This window comes from Pristiophorus japonicus, chromosome 19, assembly GCF_044704955.1.
Source record: "Pristiophorus japonicus isolate sPriJap1 chromosome 19, sPriJap1.hap1, whole genome shotgun sequence".
NCBI classification, from domain to species: domain Eukaryota; kingdom Metazoa; phylum Chordata; class Chondrichthyes; family Pristiophoridae; genus Pristiophorus; species Pristiophorus japonicus.
In genome coordinates, this window is record NC_091995.1 from 2,052,540 (window position 1) to 2,075,175 (window position 22,636).

General features: G+C 47.1%; 1 protein-coding gene across 1 annotated transcript; it reads left to right on the forward strand.

Moving 5' to 3' along the window:
* Positions 1-418: 418 nt before the first annotated feature.
* On the forward strand, positions 419-11,869 carry LOC139229613 (zinc-binding protein A33-like). The gene is made up of 6 exons (XM_070861124.1): positions 419-1,209; positions 1,290-1,385; positions 1,833-2,066; positions 6,101-6,123; positions 6,212-6,327; positions 9,983-11,869. The coding sequence occupies exons 1-6, from the start codon at positions 790-792 to the stop codon at positions 10,531-10,533; spliced, it is 1,440 nt and encodes a 479-aa protein (XP_070717225.1). The 5' UTR covers positions 419-789; the 3' UTR covers positions 10,534-11,869.
* Positions 11,870-22,636: the final 10,767 nt, after the last annotated feature.

Genomic DNA, 22,636 nt, shown 5'->3' on the forward strand with positions numbered 1-22,636 from the left:
ATGACAACAGTGACTACGATTCAAAAGTACATCATTGGTTGCAAAGCGCTTTGAGACATCCAGTAATCGTGAAAGGCGCTATATAAATTTCTAGACTTTGTTTCATTCTCTGTTTAACATTGTTTATAGATCCACAATTTACTGATTAAATCTAAATACTGACTGATACTGTCCTGTGAGCAGATTGTTTCATTTCCCATCAACAGCCTGTAACATTGGATTGCGAACATACGAAAAAAACAAACAGAAGAGTTCATCGGGTCTCCCCAGACTGTCCCATACAGTTGTGCTGCCTTCATGTGTCGTCACAGAGACACTCCAAACCCCCAGCGAGTCACATTATCTCCTGAGGGTGGGTAGAATCTGAAAAATTCCTCTCCTGCTCCTTTAGGTCATGGAAAGTAATGCAGGAGATCACACTGTCTCTAGCCATCAGGCTAGCTATCTCTGGTCCCAGGCCATCTCCTCCCCACCCAGAAACAGGTCCAACTCTCTCCTGAAGGAATACCGTCAATCATCGCCCACCGTCAGCGGGAACCTTGATCCACAGGTCCAGTGTTCTCTGGGAAGAGATGAAGCGCTTAACGTCCAACTGGGAAATCTCCACACACACAACGCTCAATCTTTTCCCTCGTGTATTCTAATGTAGGCGTTTACCTCTGAGCACTGGTAAACATCTCAGTGCTGAACAGGTCGGGCAGGTATGTGCCGAAACTCGCTCTGGCTCCACTCTTAAAAAAAACCATTGAAACTGGGAGCGGATTGAATCAGGAAGTGCTGAGAGAGAACATGGCTTCCACACAGCAGTCCGAGAGTTTGTCCGAAGATTTAAATTGTCCCATTTGTCTGGATTTCTTCACCGACCCAGTAATGCTGGAGTGTGGGCACAATTTCTGCCGCTCCTGTATCACACAGTGTTGGGATAAGACGGAGACAAAGTCCTGCCCGGAATGCAGAGAGGAGTTTCCGGAAATAAACTTCAGGGATAATCGGGCCTTGGCGAATCTGGCGGAGAAAATTCGAAAAATAACCGTGAACGCCAAAGATAGAGACAGTAAACATCTCTGTGGGGAACATCAGGAAGAACTGACGCTGTTTTGTGAAACTGACAAGGAACTGATCTGTGTGAAGTGTCTGGTCCCGACAGAGGGCCCGGGGCACAAGACCCACAACTTCGTGGGACTGACGGAGGCTGCACAGATGTACAGGGTAACATGGAAGGTAGAATCTCTGGCAACATTTAAACATCTTGTGTTTAAACTTTACTCTAATTTAATTTCTAATTGCAGGATAAACTGAAATCATCCCTGGAATCGGCTACAAAGAGAAAGGATTCGGCTCTGGACACCGCACGGCGGCAGGGACAGCAGATTTCCGGAGTTAGGGTAAGGAACTGGACAGGTTAGATGCAGCAAGAATGTTCCCGATGTTGGGGAAGTCCAGAACCAGGGTCACAGTCTAAGGATAGGGGGTATGCCATTTAGGACAGAGTTGAGGAGAAACTTTTTCACCCAGAGAGTGGTGCACCTGTGGAATTCTCTCCCACAGAAAATTGTTGAGTCCAGTTGTTGGATATATTCAGGAGGGATTTAGATGTGGCCCTTACGGCTAAGGGATTCAGCGGGTATAGAGAGGAGGTGGGAGTGTTCTGAAGTTGCATGATCAGCCAATGAACATATTCAATGGCGGTACAGGCTCGAAGGGCCGAATGGCCTGCTCCTGCACCTATTTTCTATGTTCCTATGTCTCCCTGTGCTGATTTTCTGGGATCTCGGTTAGTTTTGTTCCCTTTTTCACGGTACATGATTTATGTTTCACATTTCATTTGGTAGGAACAGTCGATCATTCTGCAGACCCACATCGCATCAGAGTTCGCTAAAATGCACCAGATTCTCAGTGATAAAGAACAGCGTTTGATCAGAGATCTCAGGGAACAAGAGGGGAATATTCTAAAATCAATGGATCAAAACCTCAGTAGAATCCAACAGAAGTTAAATGGTATTAATCGAGAGATATCCGAGTTACAGAGACAGATGGAGGAGCAAGACACAGTCTCATTTCTGAAGGTAATACCTTGTTTTATTTAAATATATTCAGTGACATCATCTGAAACACAACGTCATGTATGCTGATCTCACCCAGCTCACCTCGCGACCCCGGCAATGTTCCGATGTGTCACGGTGCTTGTCCGATATCCAGAAGTGGAAGAATAGCAATTTCTTCCAACTAATTATTGGGATGGTCGAAGTCATTTTCTTTGGTCCCGCCACAAATTCCGTTCCCTCGACACCAACTCCACCCCTCTCCTCGGCCACTGTCTGAGGCTGATCCAGGCTGTTCACAACCTTGGCGTCTTATTTGACCCCGATATGGAATTCCGACCACATATCCACGCCATCATCAACACCACTTATTTCCACCTCTGTAACATCGCCCGTCACATCCCCTGCCTCAACATCAGCTGCTGAAACCCTCATCTATGCTTTTGCTACCTCTGGACTTGACTAGTCCAATGCTCTCCAGGCCAGCCTGTGATTTTACACCCTCCATAAACTTGCGCTCATCCAGAACTCGGAGGCACATTTCCTAACTTATACCAAGTCCCGTCCAGCCATCACCCCTGTGCTCGCTGGCGCAAACTGTCTCCCGGTTAAGAAACATCTCAATTTTGACATTCTCATTCTTATTTTCAACTCACTCCGTGGCCTCTCCACTCCCTATCTCTGCAACCTCCTCCAGCTAAACAACCCACCAAGATATCTGTGCTCCTCCAATTCTGAACTCTTTGCACATCCTAAATTTTGCAACAAGTACTGTAAGCGGTTTTGATCTTAGCCCAATTGCTAGATGGACGGTTCGAATTGCCTTACGAAAGTTCCAGACCCGGGAATTATTATTCAGAGTGTAAATGAAATGAGTCATGGTCAGTGACGGGCCATCCAACCCATATGTATTAGGCTGATGGCTCTTAATCTGGGCATCTCTCTCAGTCTTTGTGTTGGGAAAGACCTGGCTTCTCTTTGTCTGACCAGGCTAGTGGGTTCATTGTTCTGCTTTCCTTCGGAGATGCAGGTGAGAAGTGCTTTTGCATGTTAGAGTGGCTTTGTCAGTGGCCCCCCTTCCTGGCCGACAGCTCTTTTGTCAATATTCATGTCCCCCTTCCTTTAGCTGGGACTGGTGGGCAAATCTGTTCTGGATGAATGACAGGTCTTTTGTCACAGCTAACTGCCATGCAGTCTCTGGAGTTTTAACAACACCAGCTTTTTCGCTTATCGGTACAGGGTGATCCCACCACAGGGGAAATACCCTCAGAAAAGCCAATAAATTCCACAATATATTCTCGACTGAGTCCATTCTTTAAACCGAAACTTTGTGATCTCTTCAGTAGCTCCATTGTTTGTTTCTGCATACCTTGTCTCACTTAAATAAGACCATGATATTATATCGTGTTGCCCCATAAATTGATTTTTTCTTTCTTTATATTTACATTTCCTGATTCCAGGACGCATCCGAGACCATCTGTGCTGTCTCCGCATTCAACCCAGATTAGCATCCCTCTGGTGTGGAGCCTAATACTGCATCATTGCCTGTTTATTTTATATGCTATATCTCTTGAGATACAACCTGTTATGGTGAAAGATTTAGATGAGGAAAGGCAGGAGGAGGCTCGAGTGGAGCATAAACGCCGGCATGGACTGGTTGGCCCGAATGGCCTATTTCAGTGTCGTATATCCTATTTAATCCTATGTAACCTGGTATCCTATTAGGTTTTGTTAAACAGCCTTATCAACCCGTGGAGCTACCTTTAATGCTCTGTGAACCTATACCCCCAAATCCTTCTGCTCTTCTACCGCACTGAGCCGACATCCATTCGGTGTGGGATTCCTGCTGTTACTTCCCCTGTCTCAGCTCTCACTTACTGGCAGATAATTCTGTCCAACAAAATTTAGCCCATTCACGCATGTTCTTATTAACCCTTCACCACTTCTTTTGGTCTTGTATCAAATTCAATCTATCCCCAGAACGAATCACTGTGGGGCCCCACTGCCCACCTCTATTCGCCCTGAAAACCCACCCTTAATTGCTGTTCTCTGATTTTATCCTAAGTAATTTGTTATCCAATTTGCTATCCTCCCCGAATTCCATATCACACGAGATTCTCTAGTCATCGCCTGTGTGGTACCTTATCAAGGCTTTCCTAAACTCCATGTACATTGCATTCACTGTATTGTGCCATCAACCATGTGTATTTTATCCTCAAACATATCTATGAAGTATTTCCGACAAGATCATCTCATTTGAAATCTGAGCTTTAATTTAAATAGGCTTCTTGCATCATTATGTTTCCATGGACCTCAAAAACTACTAGCAATTGCATTCTGTTTTAACAGAATACATTTATTCTACATTGTTCGAATCACTTTTTAAAACATCCCATTTTTGATGTTCATTTCTGTGTATCTATCTTTCTTCTATTGCCTCAAGCTAGTTAGCTCGCTACTCCTTTTACTGAAATCTGCCTCACTGCATTCTCATTTTCTTCCGAACGTTTCCATTTCATTTTGATCTTAATAAGCTGTGCACAAACAGTTTGATCATATACCTGATCATTACTTACAACCAGACCAGGCACCTGAAGGCACCAAAGTGACACTCAATGCCCTGAATCCAAGCGGTGTGAGATCCCCAGGAATAAGCGCCCATCACGGTCCTACATGCACAGCGTAACTCCGGGTTGTGGGAGGTCTGGTTCAATAATTGCTCTGGAAGTTCTTCCATCTCTCAGTTAGTTTGTGTAGAAAGTAGAATTGATCACATAAGAACATAAGAAATAGGAACAGGAGTAGGCCATACGGCCAGTCAAGCTTGCCCCTCGGTCAGCAGCCCTGAAGGTTACATATAAACCTATGAACAATGAACAATGACGGAAGGCAAAGAGCACCCAGCCCAACCAGTCCACCCCACATAACTGCGACAACCCTTGCACTGAAACATTCTACACTCCACCCCAACCAGAGCCATGTGATCTCCTGAGAGAGGCAAAAACCAGATAAAAATCCAGGCCAATTGGGGAACAAAGCTTGAAAATTCCTCTCCGTCCCATCCAGGCGATCGAAACTAGTCCAGGAACCACCCTGGTCGTATTTGATGCCCTGCATGACTTACGATCGTATCTGCGCCAGCCAACAAAAGGTTATCCAGTCTAATCCCACTGACCAGCTCTAAGTCAGTAACCCTGCAGGTTACGGCACTTTAAGTGCCCATCCAATCACCTTTTAAATGTGATGAGGGTTCCTGCATCCACCACCCTTCCAGGCAGTGAGTTCCAGACCCCCACAACCCTCTGTGTCAAGAAGCACCCCACCCTCAAATCCCCTCTGAACCTACCGCCAACCATCTTAATACTATGGCCCCTCGTAATTGACCCCTCCACCAAGGGAAATAGGCCCTTGCTATCCACTATATCCAGGATCCTCACAATGTTGTACTCCTCAATGTCCCTTCTCAGCATCCTCTGTTCCAATCTTTCGTTTAGGTATTTTACAGCCTTCTGGACTCAACATCGAGTTCAACAATTTCAGAACATAACCTCTGCCCATATTTTGTTCTTTTTCCACTTTTTTTAACAAACCACCCTCCCCTCTTTTACTGTTATTGTTTCTCTCTTTCCCAAGGCAGCTGGAAGTTATTCCACCATTCACACACCATCTCGGCTCATATTTTGTTTCCTAACTTGTGCTATTACCAGCTCAATTTGGCGATCATCCCTGTTGTCTCTAAAATTACTCCTGTCTTCCAGAATATCACAGACCTTCCGTTTTGTTCTTCCCTCCTCTTCCCCTTTCAGTGCCCCTCCATTTATTTAACAATCTGTTTCTTTTCGGAGGTTTCCAGTTCTGACGAAGGCTCACAGACACAAAACATTTACTCTGTTTCGCTCCACAGATGCTGCCTGACTCACAGAGATTTCCAGCATTTTCTGTTTTTATTTATGAACTGTTTCTCACTTGGTGCCATGTGTAGCGTATGACACTGATTCTGAAATTTTGCCCCCAGACCCTCCCTGTGAACTCAGGTCTGTGTTTCTGTTTTATTTCAGGAGGCAGCTTCCCGGATGAGAAGGTATGAGGTTCACTTTACTGAATTGTTATTTAATCTGTTAAAGGAACAAACTGCGAGAATTCTGTACTTGAATGTTTCATATTTTCAGAATCAGTGACGAGGGTAATACCCTTTCATTGGATGGCCAGAATCTGCCGCTGGGAATATTCAAAGGGCCCGATCAATACATAGCGTGGAAAGACATGATAGAGAGCATCAGCCCAGGTAAAACGTTTTTAGCACCCCAATTTCAGACTTCGTAAAAATCTCGTTGATTGAATACATCAAAATAATGAAACACAGCTTCAGTGTTTGTGAAATTAAGAACAAAAATATTGTGTAATAATCTCCAAAAGGAGATTGAAACTGGTTTGTGAAATCAATGTAACTGTTTGTGACCCTATATCAGATCCAGGAGTGCGGGTTCGATACAGAAGCAGTGTATGGTATTGACAACACAGAACAATGTTCTCACCCTTCAGACTGACGGTGACTGCAGCGTCAGTAAAATACCCAGATTGCTCATCACAAAACAGGTTCAAGATATAACGGAATCCATGATTCCTCCTCGCCCGGCAACACGTCCCACCCCCCATCCCACCGAACTCCCCCGACTTTGAGGGGCACATCGAGGAGACGTGGGAGATTGGAGGAAGACCTAGAAAAGGTCCGTTAGTTGGAGTAGTGGGAGTTCGTCGAGGAAACGTGGGAGATCGGAGGGAGGCCTATAAAAGGCCCATCAGTCTGAGCGGCGGGAGTTCATCGACCAGGCGGAGGAGATCGGAGGGAGGCCTATAAAAGGCCCATCAGTCTGAGCGGCGGGAGTTCATCGACCAGGCGGAGGAGATCGGAGGGAGGCCTATAAAAGGCCCATCAGTCTGAGCGGCGGGAGTTCATCGACCAGGCGGAGGAGATCAGAGGGAGGCCTATAAAAGGCCCATCAGTCACAGTCGGGGAGCGGGAGTCGAGGAGGAGCCAGCTGGTACACCTGCAGCAGGGTGAGAAGGCAAAAAAGGACGGAGAAAGAAATCGAAGGGTGACGTCACAGCCAAGGGGGTAAGTGATTGGCTAGTGATTGGTGAGTAGTTTTTCTTCTTTTTCTTTTCCTTTATCAGTAGGTAACCTTGATCATTGTTGCCAAATTAAATAAAGTTAATCTCAGGGTTAAGTCATGGCAGGAAAGCTTGGATACGTGTCATGCTCCTCCAGTGCTATGTGGGAACTCAGGGATGCTTCCAGAGTCCCTGATACTACATGTGCAGGAAGTATATCCTGCTGCAGCACCTGACAGACCACATTGCGGCACTGGAGCTGTGCATGGATTCAGTTTGGAGCATCTGCGATGTTGATGTCGTGAATAGCACGTTTAGTGAGTTCGACACACCGGACCTAAAGTTTACACAGCCAGATAGGGAATGGGTGATCAGCAGGAAGAGCAGTGGAAGGAAGGTAGTGCAGGGGCCCCCTGTGGTCATCCCCCACCAAAACAGACACACCATTTTGGGTACTGTTGGGGGGATGAATCATCAGATGAGGGCAGCAGCAGCCAAGTTCATGGCACCGTGGGTGGCTCTGCTGCACAGGATGGCAGGAAATACAGTGGAAGAGCTATAGTGGTAGGGGATTCTATTGTAAGGGGAATAGATAGACGTTTCTACGGCCAAAATTGAGATTACAGGATGGTATGTTGCCTCCCTGGTGCAAGGGTCAAGGATGTCTTGGACCAGCTGCTGGATATTTTGGAGGGTTAGGGTGAACAACCAGTTGTCGAGGTGGATATAGGTACCAACGTTATAGGTAAAAAAAAATGGAATGAGGTCCTACAAGCTGGATTTAGGGAGCTAGGAGTTAAATTAAAAAGTAGGACCTCAAAGGAAGTAATCTCAGGATTGCTACCAGTGCCACATGCTAGTCAGAATAGGAATTGCAGGATAGCTAAGATGAATATGTGGCTTGAGGAGTGGTGCAGAAAGGAGGGATTCAAATTCCTGGGATATTGGAACCCGTTCTGGGGGAGGTGGGACCGGTACAAACCGGACGGTCTGCACCTGGGCAGGACCACACCCAATGTCCTCGGGGGAGTGTTTGCTAGTGCTGTTGGGGAAAGGTTAAGCTAATATGGCAGGGGGATGGCAACCTATGCAGGGAGACACAGGGAAGTAGAATGGGGGCAGAAGCAAAAGATAGAAAGAAGAAAAATAAAAGTGGTGGGCAGAGAAACCAAGGCAAAAATCAAAAGGGCCACATATGGCAAAATTCTAAATGGGCAAAGTGTGTTAAAAAGGCAAGGCTGAAGGCTCTGTGCCTCAATGTGAGGAGTATTTGTAATAAGGTGAATGAATTAACTGCGCAGGCAGCAATTAACGAGTATGATATAATTGGCGTCACGAAGACATGGCTCCAGGGTGACCAAAGCTGGGAACTCAACATAAAAACATAGAAACATAGAAAATAGGTGCAGGAGTAGGCCATTCGGCCTTTCGAGCCCGCACCACGTTTCAATAAGATCATGGCTGATATTTCACCTCAAGACTCCTTTCCTGCTTTCTCTCAATGCCCCTTGATCCCTTTAGTCATAAGCGCCATATCTAACTCCCTCTTGAATAAATCCAATGAACTGAGATCAACAACTCCCCAGCCCCCATCCCATATCACTAATCCGACTTTGAGGGGTTCCATCCCACTACACCGCCGCCCCCCCCTACGAACCCTGTTCCCTCTCGAGGTCAGCCGCCGTCTTCCCGGTGCCATATGTTGCAAATTTGTTTCGGTAACAATGCTTTGATGGGCCAGCCTGATGATTTATTTTTACAAAGTATATACAGCACAAAAACAGGCCATTCAGCCCAACAGGTCCAAGCCGGTGTTTATGCTCCATACGAGCTTCCTCCCACCCCTCTTCATCTAACCATATCAGCATATCCTTCTGACCCTTCCTCCCTCGTGTGTTAATCTCGCTTCCCCTTAAATGCTTCTGTGCTATTTGCCTGAACTGCTTCTCGTGGTAGTGAGTTCCACATTCTCACCACTCTGTGGATAAACAGGTTTCTCCTGAATCCCCTGTTAGATTTATTACTTAATTTTATGTTTTTATGGTGTCTAGTTTTTGTCTCCTCACAAGTGGAAACGACTTCTCTACATCTACCCTATCAGACCCTTTCATAATATTAAAAACCTCTATCATTTCACCCCTCAGCTTTCCCATTTCTAGAGCCTATTCAATCTTTCCTGATAATTATAGCCTCTCACCTTTTTGTACTATTTCCTTGTAAATCTATTTTGCACTTCCTCCAATGCTTCTATATCCTTATTATAAAATGAAAGCCTGAAATATAAAATAGTGCTATATCTTTGTGCATTTATTTGAATGCGCGTCTTGCAATCCTTGAGGTTCATCCTCTCTGAATTTGATCAGTTTACCATTAACTTGTCTTTTCTATCTTAAATATAATTGCATCTTTATTTGATCTATTTTTCTCTGTCATGTTCAGCTGGCCAGACGTGCTGATCAATACTGAGACAAAGTAATTTTTCAATAATATGCAGAAAGCTGAGGATTAGAAGAAGGAATGTCACTCAGAGTTTGATTCTGTCACATCAATAAATTATCGGGGAATTTTTCGCGGGATCAGTGGGGAAACTAGCACTTGATTCAGTGGTTCAAAGGTCTCCAGACGTCATCAGACCCGCAGCCTGCAATTGGCCGGCAGGCCCGCTGGGCGGGGCTTAACAGGTGTAATCAGGGGAAGTAATTTCAGACAGCGGGCTGGAGCCAGCAGCGAGTCCGGGACCTGTCACCGACATCGCCCGCCACCGACCCGCCGAGACAGCGGAAATCGCGGCTTAAATCACTGACTGTGTTATTTTAACTTTCCCCCAGCTCCAGCCTCTCTGACTCTGGATCCGAACACAGCCCATCCCCGGCTCATCCTGTCTGAGGGCCGGACCCGTGTGAGACTCGGGAATAAACAGCAGCCGCTCCCTGACACCCCGGAGAGGTTTGATTACTGGTCCTTTGTCCTGGGATCGGAGGGATTCACATCAGGGAGACACTACTGGGAGGTGGAGGTGGGGAACAAGACACAGTGGGGTCTGGGAGTGACCCGAGAGTCTGCCGAGAGGAAAGGGCCAATCACCCCGAGCCCAGAGACTGGATACTGGATTGTGTGGCTGAGACCCGGAAGTGACTATTTTGCCCGCACCTCCCCCTCACAGACCCCCCTCACCCCGAGTGTGAAGCCCCGGAAGATCGGGGTGTACCTGGACTATGAGGGCGGACAGGTGTCATTTTACAATGCGGACAACATGTCCCATCTCCACACCTTCACCCACACTTTCACTGAGAGAATCTTTCCCTTCTTCAATCCGGGGTGGTATGACGGCGGGAATAACTCCGCACCGCTGATAATCTGCGGGGTTAAAGGACACTGACATTAATGGGTCTGTTTCCATCATTTTCCCTCCAATTCCAGTTTCTGACTCCATTCCCTCCCCGGGTGTGTTTGTGTGATGAACATTTCCATTTGTATCTCAGTCTGTAATCAGTGTTTGACTGTAACCCCAGCAGGGCCGGGTCACTGAATAACCCTCCCATCCTCACCCTGCAACATATCACCCCCGCCCAACCTGTACTGGGATAGAGTCTCTCCCTCCAGGGACCACAGCCTGGCATTCCTCTGGAGATATTACCCAGATCGACATTTAACTTTATTCCCTGTGACCTTCCTTTGACTGCGGTTTTAGCGGAACCGTCAAGCCATTGAATGTAAACAGCTCAGCGCCTTCATTAAGGAGCAGAGAGTGTGGGGTGTTGGTGCAATCTGTGCAGCACTCACTGGGGAACATCACAAACTAGGCCCCGTTCTCAGTGCGGGGGGAGTTCATTCTGAGGAGGGAGACTCTATCCAGAATTCCCGTGAGGGCAAAATCAGGAAGTCCAAGTGCGGGGGGCGGGGGCTGGCAGCGCATCTTGAGGCGGAAACCTGGCGGATGTAAAGCCGGGCTGAATGAAGCTGGTGTGGAACGGGGAAATGGGGGGAGCAGGATCGGCAGGGTGAGCGATTGGGGTTAGGGTTGTGGCTGCTGCCGAACGGAATCCGAAAATATAATCTTCCGTCTTGAAGCAGAATGGTGAGCCGTTGACCAGAAATTCCTGGCTTTGCGGGCAACGCCTGAGTTACGCTCCAGCTGCAGCAAGCGAGTCTGTAACAGTCACTGATTCAAAGACCCAAAATAGACTCGATACTTGCCTTTCACCCTATCCCATGTGCTATTGCTGTCCTCTCTGGCCTGGGGACCACCCATTGTCCCTGCCAACATGTGATCGTTGCTGGAGCTTCTCTGCTCTGATAATGTTGTGTATTGACCACCCACTGGCTGATACCTGATGTTGGTTTTGTGCGGAATTTGATGAAACAAAAATGCTTCACAGTATTTAGATCGTGTTTCAAGTAATATCGTGATCTTCAGGAAAAGGCAGTGCCAATTCCTATGAAAACATCTCCGACAGTGCATCGCCCTCTCAGTGCAGCACTGTGATGCGGTGCTCAAGTCTCTGGAGTGGGACATGAACCCACAACCTTATCACTCAGAGGCGAAAGTGTTGCCCATTGAGCCACGGCTAGCAACTGTTGAGCATTTTGCTTTAAAACAACAATTAACTCGCTATCTGATCGTTATTAATGGAGAATGTAAGAGAATTGTAAAGGAGATTATATTGCAGAATCTTAATAAAAATGGATTTAAAAGGAACACTTTTCTACCTGTCTCCTGCTTTTCCTGAGTCATATGGAAACCTAAATAAGTCACAAACCAGCAGACAGCTGCTTGGGTTGGTCTCGGATACCTGGTTAATTTCAAAGCTCTAAGTGGGAAAGGGCCGAATGATTCTTGACGCTGTCAGTCCGCAGTCAGGTTTGCTATAATTTGTCACCATCTCCAATATTGTTGTATTATGCAACAGCCGCGAAGGTAGAAGGGGATTTTGGTGGCCCTCAATCCTTTTCGGCTTGTGGTTCCTATGTCCATTTGTTTGCATCGGGCTAAACTGAATATACCTGTCTCTAAGCGAGTTTGCCTCCCCAGGTCCCTGGTTTTAAGGCAGGACGACTTGCATTGTACAATGCTGGGAACTGCTGCAGGCATCTCTGGCAGAACCGAGCGCCTGCTGTAACTGAGCAGACAACAGCGTCACCACGTGGCAGAATTGGGAAACAAACAAAAACACATTTTTAAACCTTGAGGAGTTCCTCTGTGCGCTTCTCCGTCCGTCCGTCCGTCTCTTTTTTTTAATTCACTCATGTGATGCGAGCGTCGCTAATTGCCCCTTGAGAAGGTAGTGGATAGCACGTTCTTGAACCGCTGAGATAGTTGGACAGGTGACTAAATGCTTGCTCAAAGTGATAGGTTTTAAGGAGCGTCTCAAAGGTGTTCCCACAGTGCTGTTAGTGAGGGAGTTCCAGGGTTTGGTCGCAGCGATGAAGGAACGCCCGAGTTATTTACACATCAGGATGGTGTGCAACTTGGAGGGGAACTTGGAGGTGATGGAGTTACAATGCATCTGCTGCCCTTGTACTTCTAGGTGGTAAATATCTCGGGTTTGGGAGGTACTGCCGAAGAAGCCTTGGTGAGTTGCTGCAGTGCGTCTTGTAGATGGTACACACTGCAGCCACGATACAGCGGTGGTGGAGGGAGTGAATGTTCAATGTGGTGGATGGGGTGCCAATCAAGCGAGCTGCTTTGTCCTGGTCGGTGTTGAGATTCCTTTACGAACAAAAGAACGAAAGAAATAGGAGCAGGTGTCGGCCATTTCACTCCTCGAGCCTGCTCCGCAATTTAATAAGACCATGGCTAATCTGATCACGGACTCAGCTCCACTTCCCTGCCCGCTCCCCATAACCCTTTACTCCATTATCGCTCAAAAATCTGTCTATCTCCACCTTAAATATATTCAATGACTCAGCCTCCACAGCTTTCTGGAGCAGATAATTCCACAGATTCACCACCCTCTGAGAGAAGAAATTTCTCCTCATCTTAGCTTTAAGTGGGCGGTCCCTTATTCTAAGACTATGTCCCGTAGCTTTAGTTTCCACTATGAGTGGGAATATGCTCTCTACATCCACCTTGTCGAGCTCCCTTATTATTTATAAGTTTCAATAATATCACCTCTCATTCTTCTGAACTTCAATGTGTATAGGCCCAACCTAATCAACATATCCTCATAAGTCAACTCCCTCATCTCCGGAATCAGTCGAGTGAACCTTCTCTGAACGGCATATAATGCAAGCATATCGGCCCTTCAATAGAGAGACCAAAACTGTAAGCAGTACTCCAGATGTGGCCTCACCAATAACCTGTACAGTTGTAGCAGGACTTCCGTGCTTTTATACTCTATCCGCCTTGCAATAAAGGCCAACATTCCATTCGCCTTCCTGATTACTTACTGTGTTAGTTCACTTCTTGAATGTTGTTGGACCGACACTGATCCAGGCAGGTGGAGAGTATTCCATGAACTGTATCCCAGGCTGTTAAGAGAAGCAACAGTGGAAAAAGCAGAAGGTCTGACCGTCATTGCTCAGTTTTCTCTGGCAACAGCTGTGGTGCCAGAGGACTGGAGGACTGCTAATGGTGTACTTTTGTTTCAAAAGGGAGAAAGGGACAGACCGAGTAATTACAGGTCAGTCAGACTAACCTCAGTGGTGGAAAAATTAGAGGAAATATTCCTTAGGGACAGAATAAATCTTCATTTGGAAAGACATGGATTAACCAAGGACATTCAGCATCGACTTGTTAAGGGAAAGTCGTGTCTAACTAACTTGATTGAAATTTTCGAGGAGGTAACTGGGACAGTCGAAGAGGCAGTGCATATAATGTAGTGTATATGGATTTTAGCAAAGCTTATGAAAAGGTCCCACATGGCAGGCTGGTCACGGAAAGTAAACGCCCATGGGATCCAAAGCAAAGTGGCAAGTTGGAACCAAAATTGGCCTAGAGTCAGGAAGCAAAAGGTAATGGTTGATGGGTGTTTTTTGACGGGAAAGCTATATCCAGTGGGATTCCGCAGGTCTCAGGGCTGGGTCCCTTGCTTTCCATGGTATATATCAATGATTATACTTGAATGTTGTGGTTATGATTAAAACGTTTAGAGATGGCACTGCGTGGTTGAAAATGAAGAAAGCTGCAGACAGAAGGAAGATATCAATGTACTGGCCAGGTGGGCAGATCAGCGTCAAATTGAATACAATCAGATTAAGTGTGAGGTGATGTATTTAGTGAGATCTAACAAGGCAAGAGAGTACATATTAAATTGTATGGCAATGAAAAGTAGAGGAATTAAGGGAACTTGGAGTGCAGTTCCACAGGTCGCTGAAAGAAGCAAGCCAGGTAAATAAGGGTGTTGAGAAGGCCTGTGGAATACTTGCCTTTATTACGCGATGCATGGAATACAAGAGCAAGGACTTTATGCTTAAAATATATCAAATACTGGTTAGGCCGCTGCTGGAATACTGTTTGCAGTTCTGGTCACCACATTATAGGTAAGATGTGATTGCACTGGAATGGGTGCAGAGGAGATTTACAAGAATGTTGCATGGACTGGAGAATTCTGGTTTTGAGGAAAGATTGGAGATGCTGGGTCTGTTTTCTTTGGAACAGAGGAGGCTGAGTGTAGACCTGATTGAGGTTTATGAAATTATGTGGTGCCTAACTAGAGTGGGAAGGAAGCACTTGTTTCCCTTGGCAGAGGGGTCAACAACCAGGGGGCATAGATTTAAAGTAATTGGGGGGAGGTATATGAGGGGAAATATCTCTCCGCAGAGGGAGTTGGGGTCTGGAACTCACTGCCTGAAAGGATGGAAGAGGCAGAAAGCCTCACCTTATTTAAAAAGTACTTGGATGTGCAGTAAGCTACAGAGCTACGGAACACGAGCTCGAAAGTTCTTCGTCGGTCTGCACGGACACGATGGGACCAAATGGCCTCCTTCTGTGCTGTAAATTTATATGATTCTATGCTGCGATGCTAAAGTGTCTGGAGTGGGACATGAACCCACAATCTTCTGACACAAAGGCGAGAGTGCCCCCCACTGAGACATGGCTGGCACCTGTCGTGCACCTTGCTTTAATACAACAATTAACTCGCTGTCTGATTGTTATGAAAGAAAAATGTAAGAGAATTGTAAAGGAACTTAAATTGCAGCTTCATAATAAAAATGGATGCAGAAGCAACATTATACAATCTGTCTCTTGCTCTTGCTGAGTCAATTGGAAAACTAAATAAGTCACATATCAGTGGACAGCCGCTTGGGTTGATCTCTGTTACCTGTTTAATTTCAAGGCTCCGAGTGGCAAAGGGCCGAATCATTCTTGACGCTGTCAGTCCGCAGACAGGTTTGCTATGATTTGTCACCATCCCCAATATTGATCTATTATGTGACTGCCGCGATTGTACAAGCCCAAGTCATTGATATATACCACAAAAAGCCAACGTCCCAGCACTGAGCCCTGTGGAGCTGCTAGGTCTGTTCTGAATCTATTCCATTTAGCACGGTGGTAGTGCCACACAACACAATGGATGGCGACCTCCGTGTGAACACGGGACTTCGTCTCCACGAGGACTGTGCGGTGATGACTCCTACCTATACTGTCACGGACAGATGCACCTGCGCCAGGTTGATTGGTGAGGATTGGTGAGGATGAGGTTTTTCCCTCGTGTTGGTTCTCCCACCACTTGCTGGCAACTGTGTCCTTCAGGACTCGGCCAGCTCGGTCAGTAGTGGTGCTACCGAGCCACTCTTGCTGATGGACATTGAAGTCCCCCACCCACAGTACATTCTGTGCCCTTGCTACTCTCAGTGCTTCTTCCCAGTGGTGTTCAACATGGGGGAATACTGATTCATCAGCTGAGGGTGGGCGGTAGGTGGAAATCAGCAGGAGGTTTCGTTGCCCATGCTTGACCTGAAGCCCTTGGAGTCAATTTGAGGACCCCCAGGGCCACTCCCTCCCGACTATTCCACTGTGCCACCACACCTGGTGGGTCTGTCCTGCCGGTGGGACATGATGGTGATGGAGGAGTCTGGAAGGTATGATTCTGTGAGTATGACTATGTCAGGCTGTTGCTTGACTAGTCTGTGGGACAGCTCTCCCAATTTAGGCACCTGTCCCCAGATGTTGGTGAGAAGGACATTGCAGGGATCGATTGGGCTGGGTGTACCGTTGTCGTGTCCGCAGCCGGTGTCGATGTCGATGGCGGGTGGCCCATCCGGTGTTATTCTTATTGTTTTTTTGTAGCGGTTGAGTGGCTTGCTGGGACATTTCAGAGGGCTCGTTGTTGTGGGTCTGGAGTCACATACAGGCCAGACTGGGTAAGGGCGGCAGATTTCCTTCCCTAAAAAGTACCATTAGTGAACCAGGTTGGTTTTTTATTACAATCCGGTAGTTTCATGGTCACCATTAGCAACGCTAGCTTTTTATTCCAGATTTATTGAATTAACTGAATTTGAATTCTCCTGCTTCCGTGCTGGGATTCGAAGTCACCTCTCTCGATAATTAATCCAGGCCTCTGGATTACTAATCCAGTGACACTACCACTTCTACTTCTTCTTTGGTGATCCTACTGAATCGAGGGTGACTTGCTTCCACACTAATATGAGTTCTCAGGTGACTGAATGCAGGACCGACAGTCTCTGTCACAGGTGGGGCGCATGGTGGTTGAAGGGACGGGTGGGTGGGCTGCTTGGGTTGTCGCGCGCTCCTTCCGCTGTTTGCGCTTGGCATCCGCGTGCTCCCGGCGAAGTGACTCGAGGTGTTCGGCGCCTTCCCGGATGCTTCTCTTCCACTTAGGGCGCTCTTGGACCAGGGACTCCTCAACATCGGTGGGGATGTTGCATTTTATCAAGGACGCTTTGAGGGTGTCCCTGTAATATTTCCTCTGCCCGCCTGGGGCTCGCTTGCCGTGTCGTTGCTCCGAGTAGAGCGCTTGTTTTGCGAGTCTAGTCATGCGGATGATGTGGCCCATGCAGTGGAGCTGATCGAGTGTGGTGAATGCTTCGATGCTGGGGATGTTGACCTGAGCGAGAACACTGATGTTGGTGCGCCTATCTTGCCAATGGATTTGCAAGATCTTGCAGAGGCAGCGTTGGTGGTACTTCTCCAGCACTTTGAGGAGCCTGCTGTACACAGTCCATGTCTCTGAAGCATATAGGTGGGTGGGCATCACTACTGCTCTGTGGACTATGAGCTTGGTGCCGGCTTTGAGGTCCTGGTCTTCAAACACTCTCTTCCTCGGACGACCGAAGGCTGTACTGGCACACTGAAGGCGGTGTTGGACTTCCTCATTGATGTCTGCCCTTGTAGACAGTAGGCTCCCGAGGTATGGAAAATGGTACACATTGCCCAAGGCCTCCTCATGGATTTAGATAACCGGGGGGGGTGCAGTGCTGTGTGGCAGGGGCAGGTTGATAGAGAACCTTTGTCTTATGGCTGTTTAGTGTAAGGCCCATGCTCTCATATGCTTCGGTGAAGGTGTTAATGATGGTTTGGAGGTCCACCTCCGAGTGTGCGCAGACGCAGGCGTTATCTGCACACTGTAATTCAATGACAGAGGATGGGATGACCTTGGACCTGGCCGGGAGGTGACGGAGATTGAACAGTTTCCCGTTTGACCTGTAGATTGGCTCCACGCCAGCGGGGAGTTTGCTGAGGGTGAGATGGAGCATTGCAGCAAGGAAGATCGAGAAGAGCGCTGGTGCGATGACACAGCCCTGCTTGACCTCGGTCCACACATGCATTGGATCTGTGGTGGATCCATTGGTCAGGATCATGGCTTGCATGTCATCGTGAAGCAGGCGGAGGATGCAGCCGAATGTGAGGAGGACACTCCATAACCCCTCCCAGTTGACAGAGTCGAAGAGTTGGGAAAAGAAGCAAACCATCTTCTGCCCGGAATGTAGAGAGGAGCTTATGGAAAGAAACCTCAAGATAAATCGGGGTGTAGCGGTCTGGTAGGGTAAGCCCGTAAATTAAATATGAATGCGAAAGAGAAGGAAAGTAAACTTCACTCTGTGGAACATCAGGAAGAACTGACGGAGTTTTGTGAAACTGACAAGAAACTGATCTGTGTGAGGTGCCTGGTCATGACAGAGGGGCGGAGTCACAAGGCCCACAACTTCAGGCCAGGAGGATAAGGTGGTTAAGAAGCCATACGGAATGCTTGGCTTTATTGGCCGAGGCATAGAATGTAAGAGCAGGGAGGTTATGCTTAAATTGTATAATACTTTAGTTAGGCCATAGCTGGAGTACTGCAGCAGTTCTGGCCGCCATATTATAGGAAGGACGTGATTGCATTAGAGAGGGTGCAGAGGAGATTTACTTGGATGCTGGAATGGAGAATCTTCGTTATGAGGACAGATTGGGTAGGCTGGGTTTGTTCTCATTGGAACAAAGGAGGTTGAAAGGAGACCTTATTGAGGTGTACAAATATTGAGGGGCCTGAACATAGTCGATAGTAAGGGTCTATTTCCATTATGAGGGGGCATAGTGTTAAGGTGGTTGGAAGGTTTGGAGGGAATTTGAGGGGGGCTTTACACAGAGGGTTGTGGGGATCTGGAACTCGCTGCCTGGAAGAGTGGTGGATGCAGAAAGCCTCACCACTTTTAAGAGATGGTTGGATGGGCACTTAAAGTGCAGTAACCTGCAGGGTTACGGACCTAGAGCTGGTAATTGGGATTAGACTGGATGACGTTTTGTTGGACGGCGCAGATATAATGGTAAGTACTGCAGGGAATCGAATACGGCCAGGGTGATCTCCTGGAATAGTGTCGATCGCCTGGATGGGTCAGAGAGGAATTTTCCCAGATTTTTTCTCCATAAATTGGCCTGGGTGTTGATATGGTTTTTGCCTCTCCCAGGAGATCACATGGCTCCGGTTGGGGTGGAGTGTAGAATCTGTCAGTATAAGGGATGTCGCAGTTGTGTGAGGCAGACTCATTGGGCTGGATGCTCTTTGCCTTTCCGTCATTGTTCATAGGTTTATATGTAACCTTCAGGGCTGGTGACCGAGGGCCGTGTGGCTCTTTGTCGGCCGGCGCGGACACGATGGGCCGAGATGACCTCTTTCTGCACTGTAAATTTCTATGTTTCTATGATTCATGGGACTGATGGAGGCTGCACAAATGTACACGGTAACATGGAGGGTAGAATCTCAGGCAACATTTCTTTCTTGCTTTTCGTGCATAAACTTTACATTCAGTTAATTCCTAATGCTAGGATTAATTGACATCATCCCTGGGATCGGCTGCAAAGAGAAAGGATTCAGCTCTGGACACAGCACGGCGTCAGAAACAGCAGATTTCCGGAGTTAGGGTAAGGTCTCCCTGTGTAGGTTTTGGGATTTCACTTAGTTTTGTTCCCTTTATTGCGGTACATTAATTATGTTTCACGTTTCATTTGATAGGAACAGTCGAGCATTCTCCAGACCAACATCACATCGGAGTTCGCTAAAATGCACCAGATTCTCACTGAGAAAGAGCAATGTTTAATCAGGACTCTCCAGGAAACAAGCAACGTCGATTATAAGGCCAATGAAAAGGAACCTTAAGCGGGTCAAACAGGACTTCGATTGCGTTGAGTGACAGATTTCGAACTTCAAGAGACAGACGCAGGAACAAGATACAGTCACATTTCTGAAGGTGAGAGATTGGTTTAGTATATTGTGACTACACAGAGTTAGATAGAGCAAATAGATCTTTTCACAGTTACCCTCCATATTGCCTAATCCCATCATGCCTTTTCCATCATGCACTCTGCCAATCTAATCTTGAATGTTGACATAGTTTCTATCTCAACCATAAAGATTGGGAATTAATTCTACAGCCTCCTAACTCTCTGTGGATATAAGTATCTCCTACACACTGTACTCAATCTCTTACATTTAATCGTTTGATGGCCCTTTGTATAGACAGCTTAACTACTTGAAACAACTACTTGTCCCATCCATTAATAATTCCATACCCTTCCATCATTGTCCTGACATAAGAAGATAAGAACATAAGAAATAGGAGCAGGAGTAGGCCATACGGCCCCTCGAACCTGCTCGGCCATTTAATAAGATCATGGCTGATCTGATCATGGACTCAGCTCCACTTCCCTGCCAGCTCCCCATTACCCATTATCCTCTTATCGTTTAAAAATCTGTCTCTATCTGCCTTAAATATATTCAATGACCCAGCCTCCACAGCTCTCTGGGGCAGCGAATTCCACATATTTACAACCCTCTGAGAGAAGAAATTGCTCCTCATCTCAGTTTTAAATGGGCGGCCCCTTATTCTGAGATGATGTCCCCTAGTTTTAGTTTCCCCATTGAGTGGAAATATCCTCTCTGCATCCACCTTGTCGAGCCCCCTCATTATCGTATATGTTTTGTCCGGATCATCTCTCATTCTTCTGATTGAGTATAGGCCCAACCTACTCAACCTATCTTTATGTCAACCCCCTCAGCTCCGGAATCAACTTAGTGAACCTTCTCTGAACAGTTTCCAATGCAAGTATATCCTTCCTTAAATACGGAGACCAAAACTGTATGTGTGTGCAGCCCAATGGCCTCCACCAATGACGCCATCTAGTGGCAAGTGATCTCAAAAGTACATACACGACAATACCCTCCTCTGAGATATTAATACAGTCTTTTACAAATTGAGACGGTCTGGTGTTTTACGCTCCCAGGTTGACCGTCTCAGTTCAACTCCAGCCTTGGTAAGTGTTCAGAGTCTGTTGTGACTGGTGGCTGGGTGGCTGACCTGGTGGGAGTGGCAATGGCCATGTCAGGGATTGAAAGGCCATTTTCATTGAACATGTCAGTGATTGAAAGTCCCGATTCACTGATGACTATTGAGTCCTCTGATGACTGGGGGTAGGTTGGTTGGTCGTCGATTGTCTCTTCCTCTGACTGTTCCAGTTCGTCTGTGTGCCGCAGCTTTGTCTGCTCCATATGCTTCCTGCATGTTTGCCCATTTTTGGCAGTAAATACACTGTTGCCCTCCTTGACCATGACAGTACCAACAATCCACTTGGGACCCTGACCATAATTCAGAACATATACAGGTTCATTGACAGAAATATCGGGTGACACAGCTGTGCGATCGTGATACCCTTGCTGACTTTGTCTTCTATATTCAACATGATTATTCAAGTCAGGGTACAAGAGATAGCTTGGTCTTAAGACCTCTCTTCATCATTAGTTCAGCAGGTGAGACCCCGGTAAGCGTGTGTGGTCTTGTCCTGTAAGCAAGCAGTATGCATGACAGGCGGGTCTGCAGTGACCCTTGGGTTACTCGCTTCATACATTGCTTTATGATTTGGACAGCAGGTTCTGCTTGCCCATTGGATGCAGGTTTGAATGGTGCTGACCTTACATGTTGATACCATTGAGTTTCATGAACTCTTGAAACTCTTGACTGGTGAAGCATGATCCGTTGTCGCTAACAACGATGTCAGGCAGACCATGTGTCGCGAACATGACACTGAGATTCTCAATGGTAGCGGTGGATTTGCTGGATGACATGATGATACACTCTATCCACTTCGAATAAGCATCCACCACAACTAAAAACATCTTCCCCAGGAAGGGACCTGCAAAGTCTATGTGGATCCTGGACCATGGTTTAGATGGCCATGACCACAGACTCAGTGCCGATTCCGCTGGTGCACCAGTCCCCTGGTCGAAGCACCCTCTCGGCAAAGGACGACCCGTATCCCAGGCCAGGTGAAGTAGACTTTTATAGTGTTAATCTATGTATGGAGGGACAGGCCATTGGGCAGGTCTCCAACTTAAAGGACGGGTTATTTGAAATGAAATGTTCTGAACTGTAACCACTAACTTTAAAATGGATTTAAAAATTGCATCTATTAACGTGCGTAGCGTAAAATCCACTACGCAATGTGTTTCTACCTTGGGGTACCTCGCCAAGGTCAAAGCAGACCTGCTGTTCTGGCAGGAGTGCGGTCTGCCACACTTCAGCAGTTACCGGCAGTGGTCACGATGGTGGGCCCATGGACCATCCATATGGTCAGGTGACAACGATTGCCAGTCCTCCGGCCTGGGCATTCTGCTGCGGGGAGGCCACTTCACCATCACCGAAGTTAAGGAGGTGGTGGGTGGCCGCCACGTAGCAGATGTAATGTACAAAAACTCCCCTCTCAGGTTCATTAATGTTTATGCCCCAGCTCTCAAGAATGAGAGGCTGGCCCTCTTCCAGCAGCTCCCACTGCTATTGGCAACGGTCATTCTGGGCGGTGACTTCAACTGCATCATCGATGCGGCTGGACGATCCAGCAGAGCCGACAGCAAACTGGACGCCACGTCCAGACTCCTGATGGACGCGGTAAAAGACGCCAAGCTGTGCGACGCCTTCAGCAACCCTGCAGATGGAGAACCGCGCAGATACACCTGGTCGAGACCAGACGTGTCCATCCATTCCAGAATAGACTTCCTGTTTGTGTCCCACATGCTCAAGGTCAGATCCAACAATGTCACACTGGTGTT